We start from the raw sequence: 25,259 nt of genomic DNA, 5'->3' as shown, positions 1-25,259 counted from the left end.
ATTTCCAAAATATAAGATAAAAAACAAATAAAATAAAACCTACATCCTAGCAACAGTGTTTTTCAGTGTATTTCAATTGAACAGTTCAACAATTACTTTGATAAAATACATATTTTGTTACGTGCAAATGGCTTTAGATACCTATTAGGTCCATAAATTAGCATATAGCATATATTCAACACAAAAAACAGCAACAATTTGTTGTTGACAGCTAGACATATAAAGGGCCCCATTACCTTCAGTAGCTTAGGAGGGCCTCATCAAACCTAAATCCGGCCCTGCTCATCACATACTACATTTTCATAGTACACCTCTAAAATCATGAGGTGTGCACTTGGAATTAAATATATTTCTCATATGATACAGTTGCCTCTGCTAGGAAGCAGGAATTGGAAGGGGAAAATATAGAATCATAGAATCATAGAATCATAGAGTTGGAAGAGACCACAAGGGCCATCGAGTCCAACCCCCTGCCAAGCAGGAAACACCATCAGAATACTCCTGACATATGGTTGTCAAGCCTCTGCTTAAAGACCTCCAAAGAAGGAGACTCCACCACACTCCTTGGCAGCAAATTCCACTGTCGAACAGCTCTTACTGTCAGGAAGTTCTTCCTAATGTTTAGGTGGAATCTTCTTTCTTGTAGTTTGGATCCATTGCTCCGTGTCTGCTTCTCTGGAGCAGCAGAAAACAACCTTTCTCCCTCTATGTGACATCCTTTTATATATTTGAACATGGCTATCATATCACCCCTTAACCTCCTCTTCTCCAGGCTAAACATGCCCAGCTCCCTTAGCCGTTCCTCATAAGGCATCGTTTCCAGGCCTTTGACCATTTTGATTGTCCTCCTCTGGACACGTTCCAGTTTGTCAGTGTCCTTCTTGAACTGTGGTGCCCAGAACTGGACACAGTACTCCAGGTGAGGTCTGACCAGAGCAGAATACAGTGGCACTATTACTTCCCTTGATCTAGATGCTATACTCCTATTGATACAGCCCAGAATTGCATTGGCTTTTTTAGCTGCCGCGTCACACTGTTGGCTCATGTCAAGTTTGTGGTCAACCAAGACTCCTAGATCCTTTTCACATGTACTGCTCTCAAGCCAGGTGTCACCCATCTTGTATTTGTGCCTCTCATTTTTTTTGCCCAAGTGCAAATATGTGATTGCTTAAGATGTAACTTTTGCAAGCAGCCCTCAAGATGCTTCAACTCCTCTCTTCATCTCCCCGTAACAAGGGGCATAATAATATTGGTCTATCCCTGCTTGTAAGGATTATTTTAGATAATGTATATGAAGTCCTCTGATCACCCACGCACAAACAAATGCTAAGTGCTGCTACTGAATGCCAGAACAAAGCATTGCAGCAGCAAGAAGATTTGCTAGAAATCAGCTTGCAAAATTCAGTGGCATATATTCAAGCTGTAACATGAAGGCGACTGATAAGGATGAAGACTCCAGACACTGAAGCTATTCTACTTGTTGGAAATATCCCTTCATTAGTCGAAAACTTTGTTTTGTTGCTATAGCTACTTTCATTGCAAGTGGCCTTGACTAAGGCAAGAGGTATTTGTTATTTATATATATATATATATATATATAATTGTATGCAGTCTCAGCTGCAAAGAGCTACACTTCAAGAACGGAGAGCTGTGCCTTCGGAGATGATTCATATGTACCTTACGTTTCCCATAAAAAGGGGGCGCATAAGATGGGGTAAGCTTTTCATGCTGAATGCACTACACCTCTCGACATTCCAAAAATATGAACAGGGAAATATTGTGCACTTATAGCATGGGTGGGAAAGCTTTTGCAGTCTGAAAGCCACATTGCATCGTAGACAGTCTTTCAGAGGCTGCATGGTGGGCAGAGCCAGAGGAAAAGTTGGTGGAGTAACAAGTGTTGACTCTTACTTTTGTACAGTAGACTACATTCCAGCCATGCAAGTCATAGGTTTCTATACATTCACATTTCTACATCCTCCCCCAGGGATGTGAAGCTATGCTGGGGAGAGTCCCAAAGGGAGAGAACTGAAGGACCACATTTCCCTTCCGAACCTTTTATTTATAACAACATCATTTTTGCATCAACACTACCTGTTCCAAATAGGTTTGGCTCAACATAGTGCCTTAGCATTCATGCAGGTACATTTGCGTTTTTATATGCAAATGCACCCATTCACAATCATGATGCTTCTGCACAGAGGTTGAACCTCTGAGAGAGAAAGCTGGAACAAAGAATGTCAACTCTAGCACCCAGGTGTGCAAACTCTCCAGGCGATTACTTCATTCATAGCGCAATCCTATTCAAGGTGGCCTTACGGTGCTTTGTATAGTGGTTTCAAGTGTTTAGATAATGGAACAATACTGCCCAACATTTTCTGATGTAAAACCAGGACATGTGTCCTGGGCAAGTCGCGTGACCCACGTTTTGCTCTCACCCAGGAAAAAACGATTTTGGGGGGCGCAAGGGCACATAAGGCCATGGAACCCAAAATGGCTGCTGAGATCTGATGCTAAAAAGGGATGTCCCACTTTTTCTGGGGCACTTGGAAGGTATGTATTATATTATAATGTAATTATGCTGGCAGGGATGCAGGTGGCGCTGTGGCCTCTTGGGCTTCCCAATCAGAAGGCTGACGGTTCGAATCCCCGCGATGGGGTGGGCTCCTGTTGCTCTGCCCCAGCTTCTGCCAACCTAGCAGTTCGAAAGCATGCCAAAGTGCAAGTAGACAAATAGGTAAATAGGTACTGCTGAGGCGGGAAGGTAAATGGCATTTCCGTGAGCTCTGGTTTCCGGCACAGTGTTCTGTTGTGCCAGAAGCGGTTTAGTCATACTAGCCACATGACTCAGAAAGCTGTCTGCGGACAAACGCCGGCTTCCTCAGCCTGAAAGTGAGATGAGTGCCATAACCTCATAGTCACCTTTGACTGGACATAACCGTCCAGGGGTCCTTTACCTTTACCTTCTTTTTAATTATTTTAGCATTACATTACTTGGAGAAAAGGTCATAGCTTTTCATGCAGAAGGTCCCTGGTTCCATCCCCAACAGCATCCCCTGGTAGAGCTGGGAATGTCCCCAGTCTGAAACCCTGGAAAGCTGCTGCGAGTCAGTGCAGACAATACTGAGCTAGATGAACCCTTGGGCTGTCTCAGTATAATAATAATAATAATAATAATAATTTTTTATTTATACCCCGCCCTCCCCAGCCAAGGCCGGGCTCAGAGCGGCTTACAAGCAATAATAAAAACAAGATGAATGATTACAACTTAAAAACAAAAATAAAATACAACATTAAAATAATGGAACATTAAAATATTAAAATGTAGCCTCATCGCAGGAGAAGGAAAAGAAAGAAAGAGGAGGAAAAAAAAGAGGGGGGGGAATCAAATTGGCTCCAAGCCAATAAGGCCATTTTGTATGTCTCTATGGTTCCCGCTGGGACGCGGGTGGCGCTGTGGGTTAAACCACAGAGCCTAGGGCTTGCCGATCAGAAGGTCGGTGGTTTGATTCCCCACGACGGGGTGAGCTCCCGTTGCTTGGTCCCTGCTCCTGCCAACCTAGCAGTTCGAAAGCACGTCAAAGTGCAAGTAGATAAATAGGTACCGCTCTGGCGGGAAGGTAAATGGTGTTTCCGTGCGCTGCTCTGGTTCGCCAGAAGCGGCTTAGTCATGCTGGCCACATGACCTGGAAGCTGTACGCCGGCTCCCTCAGCCAGTAAAGCGAGATGAGCGCCACAACCCCAGAGTCGGTCATGACTGGACCTAATGGTCAGGGGTCCCCTTTACCTTTATGGTTCCCGCTGCTCTGTGTTTTTGCTGTCTTGTGCAAAATGCCCTGTGAATTGTTTGAATACTGTGGTATCTCGGGTTACATACGCTTCAGGTTACAGACTCTGCTAACCCAGAAATAGTACCTCGGTTTAAGAACTTTGCTTCAGGATGAGAACAGAAATCGTGCTCCGGCGGCGGGAGGCCCCATTAGCTAAAGTGGTGCTTCAGGTTAAGAACAGTTTCAGGTTAAGAACGGACCTCCGGAACGAATTAAGTACTTAACCTGAGTTACCACTGTATGTCAAATGAGGCTTCCTCCCTACTCAGTGTGTTCAGGATTGCTGCTTAGGTGCGTTCATGTGTCAAGAGGGTCGCACATTTTAAGACAAAGCCTCCCAAACAGATGCGATGCTAAAAGTAAAACAAATGGTCAGAATGCAGGAAAGAGCAAATCACTGGTCCCCAGTAGATATATCATTTAAAATACTGTCATTCGCCAACCTTATATCAGTGTATATGAGAACAGATCCTTTATAGTCTTCCCAAAAACCTAGGTGGGATAAATGACCGTATGCCCTTTCTTGTATCCACTTATTTATGTATTCTCTCCAATGTCTCGATGCTCCTCTTCACCAAAGGAAGAACCATCAAGTGGAAACAGCTTTGTAAACCATAATAAAGTAATGCAGGTGTTAACAGCTGACTCGGGACAAAGTGTTTCAGCTTGGATGGTGCCAGGGACTAGCGAGTTCTTTAATTCACCGCTATAATGAAGCTATCGACCTCAGTGCCATATATCCAAACCTTACAACGGCAAAAGCCCATCAGAGGTTGAAAGGCTATTTTTTATGTTCACGTGGCGTTGGCACTACTGCCGTTTTCAAAAGTTCTGCCGAGCGATTAATGGGATTTATTGTTCTTTGTATAACATCCTTGCAAGAGCTGGCGTGGTGTAATGGGGAGAGAGCAGTTCAGATTGTTGCTGAGCCATGCAGCTCACTCCCAGGATATGATTTGGAGGTACATGCATGCCTGGATGTTGGTTAGAGTGTGTGGCTGAGAACGCCAAGGTTGCAGGTTCGATACCCGCATGGGACAACTGCGTATTCCTGCATTCCAGGGGGGGTGGACGAGATGAACCTCAGAGTCCCTTCCATCTCTGCAATTCTATGATCCTATCCAGGATTCTATGAAGTCACCGCCTCTGCAAGCTAGGCAGGTCTGAATCTGGTCAGTGACTTGATGGGTGGCTACACGGTGGGTGGGGAAGAAAGCTGGAATACAAATGGAAGGGTGGGGGGAAATGTTGACCCAGCCACTGTCTCTTGATTTAAACCTGCCACACAGTGTTGTAACAAGGATTTAAGACCATAGGAAACAAATTGTGTCGAAATTAAACGGAGTGCAAAGAGATAGTGGGATTCTGGGAAAATATCTATAATGAACTGAAAAAGATGTTTAGATTTTCATTTGGGGGGGGGCGAAACAGAATCCTTTCTCCTAGGTATCATGTCAGAGGAAATAAAAAGAACAGCCAGACCAATATTTATGTATGCAACTACGGCGGCAAGGTTATTGATTGCCAAAAATTGGAAAAGCAGCAGCATCCCACCCAACTAAAACGGACTGGTTATCTAAAATGATGGAATACTTCCATACTGCAGAACTAACAGGGAGGATAAGAGGAGATATGGTACAAAAAGTGAATAAGGAGTGGGCTCTCTTTAAGGAATACATCAAAATTTATGTGGAAAAAGTAGAATTTCTGACAGCTATTGAGTGAATCCAGAAAATGATTAGAGAGAAAGTAAAGTAAAGTCAAGATAGAAGAAGAGGTTAAAGAAATAATGAAATGCATTTAAGCTAGTTGGAAAAATAAGGTAGCATAACAAGAACGGCTGGAAGTCAAGTCACTTGGTGGGTGTCCATATGGGGTGGGTGTGTAGGTATGTTGATACGTACAGTATAGGTAGGTATTATATATAGTAATGTAGGTATGTTTTATGTTATGAAAATAAGGTAGTGTGTTGTGTACGTGTATTGTGTGAATGTTTATGTATGTGATTTATATGTTAATAAAATTTAAATGAAAAAAAGAAAAACATTAAACGTTAGTGGGGGGGTTTTGTGAAGAAGAGACAAATATTTATGTTGATTTGAGAGTAAGATTCAGGAGAACCAATTATGCTTTATATCTAAGAACAAGTATCCAAGCAAGTGGTAGGTCCTCTGCACGGAGAAGACGGAGAAACGTGATTGGGTGACAGAGAGAAGGTGGAACTTCTCGACGCCTGCTTTGCCCCTGACTTCTCCCAAAAGGAGAGCAGTGCCCAGCCAGGTGATAACAGAATAAACGATGCAAGGAGAGAGCTGCAGCCTAAGATAGGAAAACAGGTGGTATCTAGTTTCTATAAAAGAATTCAAATCTCCAGAGTTGGAAGGGACCATGAGGGTCATCTAGTCCAACCCCCTGCAATGCAGGAATCTGAAGTATCCATGGCAGATGGCCACCCAACCTCTGCTTAAAAACCTCCAAGGAAAGAGAGCCCACCACCTTCTGAGGGTGACCATCCCACTGTTGAACAGCTTTCACTGGTGGTGAACAATCTATGCTCACAAGAGTCTCTCTCAATAGCCACTTTTCGTAACGGCCTTCTGAGACATTCTTGTTTTGAAAGCAGAGTACGCAATTGTAGCTGTTGTGTTTTGGAGTGTGTGTGTGTGTGTGTGTGTGTGCGGAGTCAAGACTAGCAATTTCTGGCACAAGGGGGTTAATTCTGGCAGGGCATTGAGGAGATGAATGCACCTGGTTTTGCCAGGTCCACTTGTGAGGTCAAGGTGTCATCAACTTCTGTTAGCTATTGCATGCATTTAGAAGTTGCCTTTCCATTAAGCCATGTTAGCTGACGGTGTGGCTTATCACATCTTTCCTGCTGCTTCTATCTAACCAATATTTACTGTTTTTGAAAAACTATTCTGCTTACTCTGGCAGCTGCTCTTATCCATTTTACTTGTGTGTTGGATTGGCTGGATTACTTTTATTGTAGGCTGCTACGGATGATATCGACAGGCACCATATACATTTAATTAACAAATAAAACAAGTTATCTCAATTAATTGTCAGCATTCACTGGTGACGTTCACTGACTCTCCCCTGCAAAGCACAATTGTTTGGGACATTTATTTATATTACTAATTCAGCCACGGAAACACATATATCTAAAGGTTTGTTTTGTTTTTTAAAGGCAAGACTCCACAAGCCACATTATTAAGAAATTAAATCTTTAAAGTGTATGGGTATGTGGTTAGGTAGGAGGAGGAAAATGTGCTATTCTGTAATATTTGAGAAGCAGCAGGTGCTTGTGTAATTAAAGGAAGGGTTGTAATGCACACTCACATGGGAGATAGGCTCAGGTTGCCCAAGGCATAAGTGGTGCAGAGTCCAGTTCACTGACATCACCCTCTATAAAGGGGCCAAAGGAGCCAATGGCCAGTAGGATTCTCCTTTGGAAATTAACCTGGGGCTATCAAGCAACATCCATCTAAATCTTGTCTTCCTTGTCAACCCGACTAAGCCAAGACTGGTTATCAGGGTCTATCTATCTATTTATCTATCATCTATCTATCATCTATCATCTATCTATCTATCTATCTATCTATCTATCTATCTATCTATCATCTATCTATCTATCTATCTATCATCTATCTATCTATCTATCATCTATCTATCTATCATCTATCTATCTATCTATCTATCTATCTATCTATCTATCTATCATCTATCTATCATCTATCTATCATCTATCTATCTATCTATCTATCTATCATCTATCTATCTATCATCTATCTATCTATCTATCTATCATCTATCTATCTATCATCTATCATCTATCTATCTATCTATCTATCTATCTATCTATCTATCTATCTATCATCTATCTATCTATCTATCTATCTATCTATCATCTATCTATCATCTATCATCGATCTTTCGATCTATTGATATCTATCTTTAGGGCTTAAAGGTCAGCACCAGCACTCCAAATTGTGCTCGGAAACGTACTGGGAGCCAATGTAGGTCTTTCAGGACCAGTGTGATCACGTCTCGGCAGCAGCTCTGTAAAAGCCAGAAGAGCTTTTGTTCTTTCTCAATACGCACTTAAACCCAATTGTCCAAAATAGGTTATCAGCAGTCAAAACTGCACTGCACATGCCTCGAGATGACATGTGTTTATATGTCTACGCGCTAGATGCCAAAATGTGTCAGCTCCTCACTCTGATATTTAGCTTCTAAGGGGTCCTGGGGAAGGAGTTAAATGCAGAAGAACTTTAAACACTGTAATAAGGAATTCCTGAAAAGGTAAAATGAAGATAGTGCTTTGACAGGGATCTACCAACTCACCTAGTCAAGATGCCTTATATTTTACCTCCATCGTCAGTGGCAGGGTGCCTCTCAATAACAGTTGGTGGAGAACAAGTGAGGGAGAGGGTTATTGCACCCCTGCCCCACTTGTGAGCTTACCAGGGGCATCTGCTTACCACTATGGGCAACACAATTTGCTCTTTGGTCTGACTGAGCAAGACTCTGCTTAGGGAAAGGAACCATAAACTCGGGGCTGTCCTTGGTAAATATTTGGAGGATATACTAATGCTATGACTATCAATATGCCAATCTATCTCTTTCCGGACACAAATACACTCTGAAGGCTTCACTGCGGGGTGCACGTAACATTGCCGACCTTAAAACACAGTAGGCACACTGAGTCCATATTGTGAAGAGTGATGGCATCGGTCACAGACCTTCTTTGGAAATGCAACTCAGATTCACCATTACCACAAAATGTTCCATTTATGAATGAGAAATTCTCTTGTTCAACATCTGTACCCATCCGTGCCACTGCCACTCAAGTGTAGGCAGTGTGATATTTATGTATAAGCTAAACAAGCTATAGCTTAGGGCCCCACTCTCTTGGGGGCCCCCAAAAAAATTGAAGGAAAAAAATCCTGGATGTACATTTCCAAAATATAAGATAAAAAACAATTACTTTGATAAAATACATATTTTGTTATGTGGAAATGGCTTTAGATACCTGTTAGGTCCATAAATTACCATATAGCATATATTCAACACAAAAAAAACAGTAACAATTTGTTGTTAACAAAGGACAGCTGGACATATAAAGGACCCCATTACCTTCAATAGCTGAGGGCCTCATCAAACCTAAATCCGGCCCTGGGTGTAGGCCCCATGATCCTCCCTCTCCCAAGTCGCAAACTGTGTTTTCAGTTGCAGTTCTCATTAAATTGGCAGCTCAGACACAACCCAGGCCAAGTGAAGGAAAACTTTGAAACCTATTTCCCGACCTGTTTAAATACTGCTCCACAATCACCACATCAAACCTGCTTATTTTGTTGTGATAAATCATTCTGTGCCAATTTTGAGCTATTGTTTCCCTTCACGGCAGCCTGAGCAATAGGAGATTTAAATCTGGTTTGTAGCAAAGGCAAGGCTCGGTTTCAGGAAGTACGCTTTTTTGTTTCGTAGCCAGAGACCTTGCAGCCTCTCTCCCCTGCATTTTCCTGTGCTGGTTTCTGGACCGCTGACTTTTCATTATTATCACTATGCACATTTTAATTGGCTGCACTTTTGCAAACCATCCACCCTTGATTTATTCACACAGGCTCCTCAATCTCCCCGGCGTCACCACCGCTTTCAGGGGCTGAGCAAACATGCGCTAAGAGGCGCTTTAACGAAGCGTATTCTCCTTCATGGAGAGCACATGTTGTGGTGGCGTCTAACAGGACACCCCCTCTTGGTTGCTGGGTGGGATTGTTTAAATGTCCAGGATTGTGATTGGCTATTCTGGGTTGTTGTGCAAATTCTGATGATGGCAATTTGTGGGATGGCTTGAGGGTTTTTATATACTTAGCATGCAGCATTTAACGTTCCCTTTTGCTGCGTGCATTGGATCACCCGCCCACCCTCCCTAAGTTAGACTTGTGTGTCTGGCCTTGCTATGCCTGTCATGGGGTCGTCTGCTTTTAGGGCAGGGACCTGGTAGGAATTTTGTCCATTTGGCTGATTGGCTGGTGCCATTTGGTTTTTGCCTACTGCATAGCAAATTGTCTTTGTCTTAAAAAGCAGGGACATCACCTTGCCAACAAAGGTCCGTATAGTTCAAGCCATGGTTTGCCCAGTAGTGATGTATGGAAGTGAGAGCTGGACCATAAAGAAGGCTAATGGCCGAAGAATTGATGCTTTTGAATTATGGTGCTGGAGGAGACTCTTGAGAGTCCCATGGACTGCAAGAAGATCAAACCTATCCATTCTTAAGGAAATCAGCCCTGAGTGCTCACTGGAAGGACAGATCCTGAAGCAGAGGCTCCAATACTTTGGCTACCTCATGAGAAGAGAAGACTCCCTGGAAAAGACCCTGATGTTGGGAAAGATTGAGGGCACAAGGAGAAGGGGACGACAGAGGACGAGATGGTTGGATAGTGTTCTCAAAACTACCAGCATGAGTTTGACCAAATTGCAGGAGGCAGTGGAAGACAGTGGCAGTGGAGTGCCTAGCGTGCTCTGGTCCATGGGGTCACGAAGAGTCAGACACAACTAAACGACTAAACAACAACAAATAGCAAATTGTCACAACTTGTAAGGTTGCAGTTAGACATTGGTTAAAACTGGTTGGTGGAGGGGTAAGGTCGGGCTGTGCCTGCCCCTCCAATGCTGCTGCTGCAAGGGAATTCCATTAAAGGAATCCAGGGGCTCGCCATGCTTTTGTCAGAATCCCTGGTAAGGGGCATGGGCCGTACAAGCCCCTGGGAGCATGCGGGGAGAAGTGAGGGTCTAGCAACCAGCTCCATCCTCTCCCCAAATGTTTTCCCTTACTGACTTTAGCAGGGTTGTCCCTGGGTGGAGAGAGATAGTCGTAACCAATGCCTAAGCAACCACTCACATTATGTATTTTAATAAAGTTTTGGCCAAAATTATGCCAAAAACCTTAAATGAAAATACTGTGTGAATTGTGATTTATTTAGGGGGTGGCTTGGGTGGTGTTGGGGACCTCAACACGCAAATAGCTTTGAGAGGCTAACAGAGAAAAACTATGGGAGAGGAGTGCTTGACCTTCCCACCACCCACACTTCCTCTGTTTTATTACCTGCTACCATTGTATTCTGCATTGAACTGCCCTGTGCTCCACCGCACTGCATTTCTGTGCTTTCATTGCAAGCTCCCAGGAAAGAGTTTACTCTCCAAGGCACCATGTCAATGTTTTAGATACTGTATGCAGTAAACAGATATGCACCAAACACGTATGAACAGGTATGTGGAGCCCAAGATTCTGCCTAATACAGAATCAGCTCAGAACAGCAGAGCACCCGGAAATTTAGCAGTTAGCTCTCTCCAAAATCTAACACAAAGGCTCTTCCTAGCTCTGCTACTTGAGGTCCTTTTACTGGAGTTGCTGAAGATGGAGTCTTGGATCCTGTAAGAAAAGTCCTGCTGGCTCAGACTGAAGCCTAGCATTCTGTTCCCACAGGTGCCAACCAGATAACTATGGGACGTCTCAAAGGAGGACTAAGGGCAACGGCGCCCTCCCCACTCATGTCCCCGCAAAACTGGCATTCAGAAAAATACTGCCTGTAGAGCATGAAACTCTTAATCTCAAGGTCACGGGTTTGAGTCCCACGTTGGGCAAAAGATTCCAGGGGGTTGGATTAGATCAGGGGTAGTCAACCTTTTTATACCTACCGCCCACTAATGCATCTTTCTTGATGGTCAAGAACCCCCTACCGCCCACCTAGAATCCTGAAACGCCCACTAGTAGGCTGTAGGGACCAGGTTGACAACCCCTGGTCTAGACGGTATTCCAGTTCTAGTGTTATGAATGAGAGAGAGAGAAATGTGTCTGTATCAACTTTAAGCACACAGTGCACAAGCTTGTACACTTCTATTATGTCTGCCTTTTCTCGACTTTCTTTTTCCAGAAGTCCCAAATGCTGCAACCTTTCCCCACCATACAAACAAAATATGCCCTACACCCAAATTTGTATCTTTGCCCATATATATATATATATATATATGTGTATATATATATATATATATTTGCTTTCGTAGATTTTCACGGGTACAGGAATGCAGGTTTTGGTGTCCTCGGGTGTCTTCCCGTGTAAAAGTTGGGGTGTCTAGGCGACGTTTCAACGAGGTCTCACTCGTCATCTTCAGGCTGGTGCTTTCGGCTTCTTGTTACTGGAACAGAGCGGGATCTCAATGTTTGAGTTCCTATAAATACTGTAGAGGGGGTGTGGTGTCTAGCCTCCAATGTTCTGGGCAGAGAGGAAGTTCCCAGGCTAGTGTGCCTTTTCTTCTTTTGTTCCTTAATTACTTGAGAGATACCTTGAGTGATTTCTTGAGTGATATCCTGAGTACCACTTAGGTGGGTCATTAGGTGTGGATTAGTTGCTAAAGTCTTTGTGTCTTGACCTCTTGAACTTTGTGAAGAGTTTTCCTGAGAAGATGGCTGTATTGCACTTAGTTGTGCTTTGGCTTGGCTTCGTGTATAGGGGCGAGCTGTGGTTTTGTGGCTTGTGTCAGCCAGATCTGTGTAGGGATTGCAGGGGGGTGCAGCATCCGGAGGTGCCACCATGGATTGGCTACTGGATGGTGTCAGTAATTCATCTGTGGAGAGGGTCTGGGTTTGGGTCTGGTGTGGTTGATTGGTGTTGGCGTTCTGTGTGCCTCTGGATCTGGTGTCAGTTTTTGTGGAGAGGGCTAATTTCCAGATGTCTGGCAAGCGGGATGTGTCGTCACGCTTGTTCATGTTGTGAGGGTGTTTCTCTATCTCGATGGCTTCCATGATTATTCTCTTGTGGTGATGTTCCGTGTTAAAGAGCAATTTGGAATCTGCAAAATTAATTTCGTGTCCTGTTTCTTTCATGTGTTGGAAAAGAGAGGAAGTTTTTTCTTCTTTTTTGACGGCATTCTTGTGTTCTGCGATACGTGCATTTATTCGTCTGTTTGTTTGTCCAATGTACGTGGCTGGGCAGACTTTGCAGGGTATTTCATAGATCCCTTGGTTTTCCAACTGGATTTTATCCTTGGGGTTTCTGAGGATATTGGCTATTTTTTGGTTGGTGCAAAAGGCTGTTTTGATATTGTGTTTATGGAGGATTTTGCTAATTTTATCTGACCCTCTCCACAGATGAATTACTGACACCATCCAGTAGCCAATCCATGGTGGCACCTCCGGATGCTGCACCCCCCTGCAATCCCTACACAGATCTGGCTGACACAAGCCACAAAACCACAGCTCGCCCCTATACACGAAGCCAAGCCAAAGCACAACTAAGTGCAATACAGCCATCTTCTCAGGAAAACTCTTCACAAAGTTCAAGAGGTCAAGACACAAAGACTTTAGCAACTAATCCACACCTAATGACCCACCTAAGTGGTACTCAGGATATCACTCAAGAAATCACTCAAGGTATCTCTCAAGTAATTAAGGAACAAAAGAAGAAAAGGCACACTAGCCTGGGAACTTCCTCTCTGCCCAGAACATTGGAGGCTAGACACCACACCCCCTCTACAGTATTTATAGGAACTCAAACATTGAGATCCCGCTCTGTTCCAGTAACAAGAAGCCGAAAGCACCAGCCTGAAGATGACGAGTGAGACCTCGTTGAAACGTCGCCTAGACACCCCAACTTTTACACGGGAAGACACCCGAGGACACCAAAACCTGCATATATATATATATATATATATATATATATATATATATATATGTGTGTGTGTGTGTGTGTGTGTATATATATATATATGCAGGTTTTGGTGTCCTCGGGTGTCTTCCCGTGTAAAAGTTGGGGTGTCTAGGCGACGTTTCGACGAGGTCTCACTCGTCATCTTCAGGCTGGTGCTTTCGGCTTCTTGTTACTGGAACAGAGCGGGATCTCAATGTTTGAGTTCCTATAAATACTGTAGAGGGGGTGTGGTGTCTAGCCTCCAATGTTCTGGGCAGAGAGGAAGTTCCCAGGCTAGTGTGCCTTTTCTTCTTTTGTTCCTTAATTACTTGAGAGATACCTTGAGTGATTTCTTGAGTGATATCCTGAGTACCACTTAGGTGGGTCATTAGGTGTGGATTAGTTGCTAAAGTCTTTGTGTCTTGACCTCTTGAACTTTGTGAAGAGTTTTCCTGAGAAGATGGCTGTATTGCACTTAGTTGTGCTTTGGCTTGGCTTCGTGTATAGGGGCGAGCTGTGGTTTTGTGGCTTGTGTCAGCCAGATCTGTGTAGGGATTGCAGGGGGGTGCAGCATCCGGAGGTGCCACCATGGATTGGCTACTGGATGGTGTCAGTAATTCATCTGTGGAGAGGGTCTGGGTTTGGGTCTGGTGTGGTTGATTGGTGTTGGCGTTCTGTGTGCCTCTGGATCTGGTGTCAGTTTTTGTGGGGAGGGCTAATTTCCAGATGTCTGGCAAGCGGGATGTGTCGTCACGCTTGTTCATGTTGTGAGGGTGTTTCTCTATCTCGATGGCTTCCATGATTATTCTCTTGTGGTGATGTTCCGTGTTAAAGAGCAATTTGGAATCTGCAAAATTAATTTCGTGTCCTGTTTCTTTCATGTGTTGGAAAAGAGAGGAAGTTTTTTCTTCTTTTTTGACGGCATTCTTGTGTTCTGCGATACGTGCATTTATTCGTCTGTTTGTTTGTCCAATGTACGTGGCTGGGCAGACTTTGCAGGGTATTTCATAGATCCCTTGGTTTTCCAACTGGATTTTATCCTTGGGGTTTCTGAGGATATTGGCTATTTTTTGGTTGGTGCAAAAGGCTGTTTTGATATTGTGTTTATGGAGGATTTTGCTAATTTTATCTGTAGTGCCCTTGATATAAGGAAGGAGGGCCATGCCATTGTTTTCTTCTGTGTCTTGGTTTTTGGGGGGTGTTTCCTTTTGGATTAGCTTCGTAATCCTGTTTTGCTGGTATCCATTGGCAATTAACACATTTGAGAGATTCTGTAACTCAGTTGTCAAGTGGTCTTTGTCAGCCAGGCGTTTGGTTCTGGAGATGAGAGTCTTGGCTACGGAGTTTATTTGTGCAGGGTGGTGGTGTGATTGTGCATGTAAGTAGCGGTTGGTGTGTGTTTTTTTCTGGTAGATAGTGTGTCCTAGGGAGCCATCAGGTTTTTTGTAGATTAGGACGTCAAGGAAGGGAAGTTGGTTGTTGGCTTCTATTTCCATAGTGAATTGTATTTTGGGGTGTAAGTTGTTGAGATGTGTGAGGAAGCTATCCAGTTTTTCCTTCCCGTGTGGCCAAATTACAAAGGTGTCGTCAACATATCTGAGCCAAAGTTTGGGTTTGTGTTCTGACTTGTCTAAAGCATTGGTTTCAAAGTGTTCCATGTACAGGTTTGCGATGACCGGTGAGAGGGGTGATCCCATAGGTGCTCCTTCTATCTGTTTGTATCTTTGTCCATTGTGGATGAAGTACGTGTTGGTTAGGCAGTGGTTGGTCAGGTCCAAGATGTATTCGGGGGGATTGTATTTGTTTTGAATAGCTGTCAAGGCTTCATTAATGGGCACTTGTGTGAAGAGAGATACAACATCGAAGCTCACAAGTAGGTCATTAGGATGTAGGTTTTGCTTCTTTATTGTTTCTATGAACTGGAAGGAGTTTGGTACGTGTGAAGAGATGGATTCTGCATAGGGCTGAAGTTGCTTGGCGAGAAATTTAGCGAGATTTTGTAGAGGTGAGCCTATGGAGCTGACTATTGGTCTGAGTGGTGTTCCTTCTTTGTGTATCTTGGGGAGGCCGTAGAGTTTGGGGCATCTGGATGATTTTTCTCTGGGGATGATTCTTAGCTGGATTTCTTCACTGATAGGAGAGGCTTTTATTTTGGATTTGGTGGTTTTTTCCAGATAGGTGGTGGGATCTGTTTTTATAGGTTTGTAGGCAGGATCTTGGAGTAGCTTTGATAGTTTTGCTTGGTAGTCCGATGTGTTCATCACCACTGTGGCATTACCTTTGTCTGCTGGGAGAATGATTATGTTGTTGTCTTTCCTCAGGTTGGTGAGTGCTTTCTGTTCTTCTTTGTGTAAATTGCTTCTGGGTGGTTTGCTGGAGCAGAGGATGTTGGTGACTTCAAGTCTGATTTTATTGGCTTCATCTGGGTTGAATTTGGTTAGGCTAGCTTCGACTCCGCATATGATGTTTTCCGTGGGGATGCGTCTCGGGGCGACTGCAAAGTTGAAACCTTTGGAGAGTACTTTGGTTTCAGTTGTGGTGAGGATCCTGTCTGATATGTTATGTACTGTTTGTTTCATGGGTTGCTGTGGAGGGTGGCCGGGCTTCTGGCGTTTCTCTAGTTTGTGGAGTTTGTTGGTGTGTGTGTCTGTCTTATGTGAGGTCTCCGTTTCAGCTCTCCAGACGGCTAGTTGTTTGCATTTGTCCCAGAGTGCAGGGTGGATTTTGTTACAGAGTTTGAGGTGAAGAGTGAGTAGATCTTTGTTGGTTTGGTCTAGTAGGTATCTTTTCTTGTGTAGTTCGTTTCTGATTAGGGATAGTTCAGTTCGTTTCAGGATCCTTTCGGTGGCTGGGGTTTTAGAATGGAATTTAAGTTGGAAGCATGTGGGAATTAATTTGTTGTCTCGGCAGTTGCGTAGGAACAAGAGATCACATAAGATGGTGGCTCTTCGGACTTCTAGTTTCTCGTAGGTTCTTGTCAGCTGGAAGGTTTCCTCCCCGTCGCCTAGACACCCCAACGTCGCCTAGACACCCCAACTTTTACACGGGAAGACACCCGAGGACACCAAAACCTGCATTCCTGTACCCGTGAAAATCTACGAAAGCATATATATATATATATATATACACACACACACACACTTATATATATTCTTAGTGGCAACGAAAGATGCATTCCCCTAGATGTACAAATACTTTTGACCAGGGTTTTCCAAACTTATGTCTCCAGCTGGTTTTGGACTACAATGCCCATCATCTCTGACTGCTGGTCCTGCTAGCTAGGGATGATGGGAGTTGTAGTCCAACAACAGCTGGAGACCAATTTTGGGAAACCCTGCTTAGACTCTTTAATACTGTAAGACATTGCATACGTTCTCTTAACGTTGCTTACTTAAAGCAGTCTGGATATTCTGCCAGGGCCATGTTGATGACATCCAACGCATGCTGGTGGTGCTTTTGAGCTGAAAAAAGGAGGGCCAGCAAATGAAGGGAATTCATATCATCCTTGCACAGTTTCAGAGCTTCCTGGAGCTGTTCTATCGCATCACAAATCTGGAAAATAAAAAAGGATTTCTCTCATTTAATCCTAATTTCAGTTCTGTTCAAGTTCATTTGTTTTGGTCCTTGAGTGTAACAAAAGCAGAACACACAGACAAAAGATGCACTAGAGGCAATATTAATAAAACTCATCAGCATGAAATAAAACCAACTCAATTGCAAGGCTAGAGTATAAAAGACATCTTACAGATGCATGTTACAAAAGAGCACACCAACAATCCAGCTCATAATTAAATAATTCTCAGCCATCCATGTCCAGGCTATAATCTAGAATGCATGAAGGACAGAAAGGCAGTTGCTACCTTGGCCAAATTTAAAAGTGCTGGTAATGGCTTTTAAGCCCTAAATCAGAGCTAGGGAACCTGTATCTCTCCAGATGTTGCTGGACTCCCGCTCCCATTATTCTCGACTGTACTCTAGTTGGTGTTGGCTGGGGCTGGTGGGAGTTAAGAGCTCAACATCTGGAGCCCCACATCTGCCAGTCGATTGATGGCTTTTAACCATATGAATCTGTTCAGCCAAAGAACAATACCCCCATCTCTCTCCTCACCCTCTCCTTTCCCCAACTGCAAGATATCTATGACAAAAGTGTCTCTCCCCAAATGTAAATGAACTGTGAAAAAAAACCATGAATTGAAAATGGAGTAGATGTACCTTTCCCTGTGTTTGCTTTGTAACACATAAACCTTAATTAAAACTAATTAAAACAAACAACAACAACAACACACCATATGAATTTGTTCAGGCCTTAAGATTGTCTTTGAAGGTTTATAAATCTATCACCTATCTGATACATGGGCACTGATGATGACAGTGCCTTTTTGGTAGTGGCCTCATGTTTTTCGAACTGCATCCCAAGGGATCCATCAGTACAGGTTTTTAAGCATGCGCTGAAATGCTATACCTCTTTCAGGCCATATTTCATTGAGACAGTGGATCGAATTTTGAACGGCTGCCTTTAAATTGCTTCCATGAATTTCATACTGCCATCTTCCAAAAGGTTTTAAACTGCTGACTAGACCATAATGTGCCTTTTGTAGTTTTTCCTGTATGCGTGTGCTATACAAGTCACACAGCGTGAGGGATTTGCCCTAGAGGAGGCAGCCAGAATGTCTTTAGAATTAAGTTTCCAGAGTGGAAGCCTTGACATCGGTAATGAATACAAAAGACACTTTCAAGTCTATGTGGCCTGACATTTTATCTTTATGCCTCCTTACGGAAATTCTCCCAGGAAATCTTCCCCATTTGTTATTGATAGCAGATCTCGAGTCACCTTTAAGATGATCCTCTGGAAAGGGCACAAGGGTCTTTATGAGCTCAAAAGAGCATCTCAGGGATACAGCAGTAGAGCTATTTAGGTTTGAAAAACTTGTGGCTACAGATTGGACATTAATGGGTTCTGTTTCATTTTCCTACATGGAAGAGCTCTTCACATAGGAAAAGGTTAATGAGCAAAATGGCCCTTTAAAGTGAAAGAACAGAAATACCAAATGCAGCAAGGCACTTGTAGGCTGCACTGTCCAGGATTTTTCCTGCCATCAAGAAGGCTATAGACTCTCTTAGAACTAAGGCCAATGGGGAAGGTCTGTAGCTCAATGGTAGAGCATTTGTTTTGCATGCAGAAGGGTCCAGGTTCAAGCCCCAGCATCTCCAGCATCCTGGCACATTAGACAGCGGCTGCCAGTACAGTGGACGCTCGGGTTGCGAACGTGATCCGTGCGGGAAGCATGTTCACAACCCGCAGCGTCCGCAACCCGCAGCTCCGTGTCTGTACACGCGCAGGTCGCGATTCGGTGATTCTGCGCATGTGCAAAGCGCGATTTAGCGCTTCTGCGCATGCGCCGAAACCCAGAAGTAACCCATTCTGGTACTTCTGGGTTCGGCGTGGTGCGCAACCCGAAATCGCGCAACCCAAAGCGTCTGTAACCCAAGGTATGACTGCACTGTGCTGGATGGTCTGACTCAGTATGAAGCAGCTTCTAGTATTCCTCTCCCCACCCCCAAAAAAACAGATATTAAAGTTTTCACCATATAATAAAATTATATCTAGAAGAAATGAAATAAAAAGCAAGAAATAAAGAAACAAAAGAAAAGAGAGGAAGGCAAAGGAAGGTAGAAAAGAGAGCAGAAAAACAACAGAAATAATAAAACAAATAGGCTTCCAATATTTTAGGGCTGCCATATGTCTTGGATTTCCTGGACACGTCCAGGAATCGGGCTGCAAAAATGGTGTCTGGGTGGATTTTTGCTAAATTGGGAAGTAGGGAGATTTTGTTTTCTAAAAAAAAACAACCCCAAATCCCAAAAATGTAAGTTTTGAGGGGAGATTTTGCCAAAACGAAAGCAAAAAACAAACAAACCCTGCTTTGTCTGGATTTTAAATTTTGGGAATATGGCAACCCTAAATATTTCTAAAGCTGGGCTCAAAGATCCCCTTCCCTATCTGGCCAACTCATTTGCAGTTATTATAATTAAATTTATATACAGTGGTACCTCAGGTTACAAACACCTCAGGTTACAAGCACTTCGGGTTACAGACTCCGCTAACCCGGAAGTAGTACCTCGGGTTAAGAACTTTACCTCAGGATGAGAACAGAAATCGTGTGCCAGCGGTGTGGCGGGAGGCCCCATTAGTTAAAGTGGTACCTCAGGTTAAGAACACTTTCAGGTTAAGAACGGACCTCCGGAATGAATTAAGTTCTTAACCCGAGGTACCACTGTACTGCCTTTCATCAAAAGACTAGAGAGCAGTTTACAACACAGAGCATGATTTTCAGTGCACACCATCGTATCTATATGATATCATAATCTCCCAGTCTCTCACTTCCCTGCCATCTTTCTGCCGCTTCCATGTGGACATTGTCTTTGGCTCCCAACAGCACCCCAGAAGCGGAGACGCCAGGGTGCTTATTCCCGGCAGTTTCTCCCCCTTGAGGTGATTCCCACCAGATGAGGAGGGCAGAACAGAGGCCAGAGGCCCTTTGAGACGGGTAAACATCCAAGAGAGGAGGAGTCTTAGAAAGGGGCAAGACTTGCTGGGAAGTGTTGCTGAGTTGTTTTCCTTGAATAAAGAGTTAACTTCATTGACAAGGGAGCCTTGCGTCTTTTGTGCTATACCTGCATCCATCTCCAGCCCTGAAACTGGGCCAAGTTTAAGGTGTTGGGCCCTAGACAGCTCAGGACCCGAGCACTTGAGAGACTGCCTTCTCTCTTATATATCCGGCGATCTGTCGGAAAGTTGCTGCTCCAAAGATCTCAGAAGCCCACTGTGGTAATTTGCCTTGGGGCTTTGAGTGTGGCTGCTCCTGTTCTGTGGAAGTGCATTCCTGTTGAGATAACACAGGCACACACTATCTGCGCTTCCTGGAAACAACTTAATTATTATTATTTTTTATTCCGACAGGCTTTACCAACTGGATAAACGAGTCTTTGCGACGAGGGTCTATTTTGTACTGTTTTAGTTTCGTTTTAAATCAGTAGTTCCCAAACTTTTGGGGGCCACTGCTGCCCCCTTGGTTCCATAAACTTATCCCCAATGCCGCCTACCCTATAAAAAGCATTTTTCAGAATAGCGGTTTCCATGACCCACTAAGGAAGAATGGCATTCTAGGCAGGAATAATTATATTGCACATTTATTCAAAAGTCAATTAGAACCATGTAGTTGAATTAACTGCACAAAATGGATGAACTTGATCAAGGGATACCATCTTTTTATTGACACCTCCAGAAACCCCTGCCACCCCCCTCACCTCTTGATGCCCCCCCCCAAGATAATCCCACTGCCCCCTAAGGGGTAATACCACCCATTTTTGGAACCTCTGTTTTAAATGTATCCAGCTGGTTGTTATTGTTTTACTAACTGTGGGTTGGTGAGGGGTTTTTTTTTTTGGCTGTTTTATTGTAATTAATGAATTGATGATAATAACAGTAAAGAAGACAAAGAATATCAGCATCCCCCACGCTGGCCTCATTTCACTTTTAATTGAGCACCAGCGGACAAACAAACACACGAGGAATCAAAAGAGCTTTACGTCAACAGACCCCAGCTTTCCGTTGGATTACTGGAAGTGCTAAAGAGAACCATCTGAAAATAGACAAAGGGAGGTTTCTTGAGGTGCATTTCCAAAACAATAAAAATTAATCCGGTTGCTAGAGAAATGGACTCTGGGCTGCCAGACTGGGTTTCAACACAGGATTGCTTCTAAAGGCACAGGTAAATGGCAAGCAATGCAGCTTGTACCACTCTCATTTTCATCCCCCTATGTTATGTACTGAAGTTCTCACCCTGGGCCAGCAGGCGGATACTGCAGATAGTTTTCACTCAGGTCCACATATGCAAATAAGGGAATGAAAGTGACGTTCAGTGATTGGATAGGTACATAAAATGGTTACTGTTGCGTTCTAGTGGAGCTCTATATAAGCAGGCTGGCTGAACCCTTCAGTTCAGTTCTGTTCTGGCCTGTGAATAAACAAGAGCTGTTTAAAGAATCGCTGTGTCGTCTGATATGTTCATCCACAACTTAACACCCTACATCATGGGTAGGCAAACTAAGGCCCGGGGGCCGGATCCTGCCCAATCGCCTTCTAAATCCGGCCCATGGACAGTCCGGGAATCAGCGTGTTTTTACATGAGTAGAATGTGTCCTTTTATTTAAAATGCATCTCTGGGTTATTTGTGGGGCATAGGAATTTGTTCATTCCTCCCCCCCCCAAGAAAATATAGTCCGGCCCTCGACAAGGTCTGAGGGACAGTGGATTGGCCCCCTGCTGAAAAAGTTTGCTGACCCCTGCCCTACATTATGGAGACACAATAGTGGGAAGTGCTGTTCCTGATGGATTTCTCCCATTTATGCAGCCATTAAAGGGATAAATGTAATGCCAGGAAAAGGGTGGCAGATCAAATCCCCACTAAACTCTCAGCCTCAGTTCCTTCTCTGTGAAATGGGGCTGGCACTGCCTTGCTGTGCAGGGCCTGGCGAAGACTGCCAGGTTTGCAAAAGAGGCTGGATGCACTCGCCATGCAAATAACCAAGAGCTGAATGCAGAGTGCAATTTTGCAAGAACAGGCGCCGGACCAATATCCTTGGGAGCTTTAAGCCGCTGCATAAGCTGCGTGGGCGTAGAGGTGCTCCTGTTAATATTTATTGCTGCTTGTGCAAACTCCCTGAGATAAAAACCTTCGGCTCAATGCTTCAATATTTCAAGGCCTTTAGAAAAGCTGGCAAAGGAAACGTAGCAGTTTCTTTTGGCAGGGCACCTATCGGCCCCAGATACTGCCAAGTTTGTGGGGGCGGGAGGAGGCAGGGATGAGATGATGGAGCTCAGCAAGGCTGGCGGTGGGGGACCAGAAGCAGGTCTATGAAAGGGAGCAACAAGAAGCAAAGTCCTTTTGCCACTAAACCAGGGAGTAATCTAGAACCAGAAGTTCTTCTAGAGGTGAGAACTGTTCGAGGAGTTTCGTTTGCTGCACTCCCCCACCCTTCCTTGCCTAGAACCTGGTGGGGGAATCGCTGCCTGGTAACTCTTGGAACCCACAGCAGACCAGAATCCCAACACCTCCATTTCTAGAAGGCTTAATGCATGGGTAGGCAAATTAAGGCCCAGGGGCCGGATCCGGCCCAATTGCCTTCTAAGTCCGGCCCGTGGAATCAGTGTGTTTTTACATGAGTAGCATGTGTCCTTTTATTTAAAATGCATCTCTGGGCTATTTGTGGGGCCTGCCTGGTGTTTTTACATGAGTAGAATGTGTGCTTTTATTTAAAATGCATCTCTGGGTTATTTGTGGGGCATAGGAATTCGTTCATTTCTTCAAAATATAGTCGGCCCCCCATAAGGTCTGAGGGACAGTGGACTAGCCCCCTGCTGAAAAAGTTTGCTGACCCCTGGCTTAATGTGTGATAAACTTGCCACTGTGGTGTAGTGGTTAAGAGCGGTAGTCTCGTAATCTGGGGAACTGGGTTCGCGTCTCCGCTCCTCCACATGCAGCTGCTGGGTGACCTTGGGCCAGTCACACTTCTCTGAAGTCTCTCAGCCCCACTCACCTCACAGAGTGTTTGTTGTGGGGGAGGAAGGGAAAGGTGAATGTTAGCCGCTTTGAGACTCCTGAAGGGGAGTGAAAGGCGGGATATCAAATCCAAACTCTTCTTCTTCTTCTTCACTCTTAGCAAGGCTCAATGAATTGCTGGCTGTGGACTCACACAGCTTGCCCAGGAAATCAAAGTTGCCTGATGAATCCAGGTGACCAACCACAACACTTTGGCATGTTGGAACTTAGAATTGTAGAGTTGGAAGTGACCGTGAGGATCATCTAGTCCAACCCCCTGCAATGCACGACTCTTTCGCCCAATGTGGGGCTCACAACCCTGACATTAAGAATCTCATGCTCCAAGGACTGAGCTATCCCTCTTTGGTGGTGGTTGTTCTGAACGTCTCTGGAGAGGCCTGGAAAACCTAACCACAGAAACATCATGCGACAAAAATGTCACCTTTTCCCCCAAATCCAGGTGGTGAATGCAGCCAGAGCACTGCCAGCTACTGGGTTAGGAAGTAAATAAGGCACAATTTGTGGGATGCATATGGAGACAGATATATATTATGATTATTTATTAAATTTGTATTGAGTTACTATGATAGGGGGCTTGTTCACATATGTTGGCTTAGTCTCTCTTTACCCAAAGTTTGATCACTCTGGACCAGCCTATATATGACAAAAAATGTGTCTTTGCATTTATATGTGTATATTGGATTTTAAAAAATATATATATAGCAGCTGTTTATGTTTTGTGGGCCAGTCCGGATCAGAACCATGGGATGGAGGGAGATGGGTTTAACCGTCTCTCCCTGGTGTTGCTTGCCAAACAAAAGTTGTCCCCCACAAAAGCAGTTAATTACTCTAGGTGGGAAGCTGCTACTGATGATTTTCATTAGTGTGTGTGTGTGTGTGTGTGTGTGTGTAAGGTTAACACATACATCATGGTCCTAATCTAGATTGGGGAACCTGTGACCGCTATTTAAAAGCAGAGGGAGGAATTCAACATCACACTCTTTTGATCATTCCATCAGCGCAAGGACTTTAGCTTTCCAGACACAGAAGTTCTCCTTCTTCTCCCCCAATGTGTTGTTCCCGTGGTTCGCCTGGACACCCCACCAAAAAAAAGATGATTGTGGGTGCATGGAGGAGAGGAGAAGGGATGAAAGCCAGGCTTCTGCTGAAGGAACTCATTCACATTATTAGACTCAATGTATAAATATGAAGATGCATTTAACTGAGCATGTCATTCGGCCCTCACAGATGAATGGACGCACTCACTGTTTGAGAAGTCACTGTATCACGTGACAGCTCTATATGTGGCGGCTGATTCACACACACAATTTTCACTTGATGCCACAGCATGTGTGATCCAGCAGCAGAAGGCTGCTGTACAACAAGAAAATCCCTTGGGTGGGTGGTGCAGAGGGAGGGGAGAATCATCTTTAATGGAATATATAGATCTAGAGTGTTGCTTTACTGCAGGGTTTGCTTTGATAATACCGTACATCTGCAGAACAAATGCAGCTGAACAGCTTCTTCCCCCAACCCTTGCTATTCCTGTGCACAGAAATATGAACACTGAAAAGCCATTTCACAGTGGTTTTCCTACACTGGTTTGGTTGAGTTCATCAATATAGTTCTCCAACGTTGCCAATTTAAAAGAAATTGTGCTTGCCTTTTCCTCTGGACACACTAAATGAGGATCCATGATTAGGAAATGCTGGCTTCCACATTACTAGTAATATCCAAAGGCAACATGATGACCAAGTCCAACAATGCGATGTCAATGGCACTGTGGGTTAAACCACAGAGCCTAGGACTTGCCGATCAGAAGGTCGGCGGTTCGAATCCCCGCAACAGGGTGAGCTCCCGTTGCTCGGTCCCTGCTCCTGCCAACCTAGCAGTTCAAAAGCAAGTAAATAAATAGGTACCGCTCCGGTGGGAAGGTAAACGGCGTCTCCATGCACTGCTCTGGTTCGCCAGAAGCGGCTTAGTCATGCTGGCCACATGACCCGGAAGCTGTACGCCGGCTCCTTCGGCCAATAAAGCGAGATGAGCGCCGCAACCCCAGAGTCGGCCATGACTGGACCTAATGGTCAGGGGTCCCTTTACCTTTACCTTACAGAACATTGAACAACATGAAATATATGAAA

The 25,259-nt window shown here is 44.3% G+C and overlaps 1 protein-coding gene and 1 long non-coding RNA gene across 2 annotated transcripts in view; one reads left to right on the top strand and one right to left on the bottom strand.

Moving 5' to 3' along the window:
* Positions 1-25,259, bottom strand: part of TTC7A (tetratricopeptide repeat domain 7A) — a 195,547-nt gene that overhangs the window by 86,439 nt on the left and 83,849 nt on the right. The window contains exon 15 of the mRNA XM_083733245.1: positions 16,908-17,068. Within this exon, the coding sequence (XP_083589371.1) occupies positions 16,908-17,068 (161 nt within the window). The remainder of the gene's footprint in view (positions 1-16,907; positions 17,069-25,259) is intronic.
* LOC310842221 lies at positions 1,610-24,256 on the top strand. Its single transcript, XR_014563011.1, has 3 exons — positions 1,610-1,714; positions 2,351-2,553; positions 24,138-24,256. It is a non-coding gene; the product is annotated as an uncharacterized lncRNA (long non-coding RNA).

This window comes from Podarcis gaigeae (genome assembly GCF_964106915.1).
Source record: "Podarcis gaigeae genome assembly, chromosome: 3".
Taxonomy (NCBI): domain Eukaryota; kingdom Metazoa; phylum Chordata; class Lepidosauria; order Squamata; family Lacertidae; genus Podarcis; species Podarcis gaigeae.
Note: the sequence above shows the minus strand (reverse complement) of the source record. Positions and strands in the feature narration are given on the sequence as shown.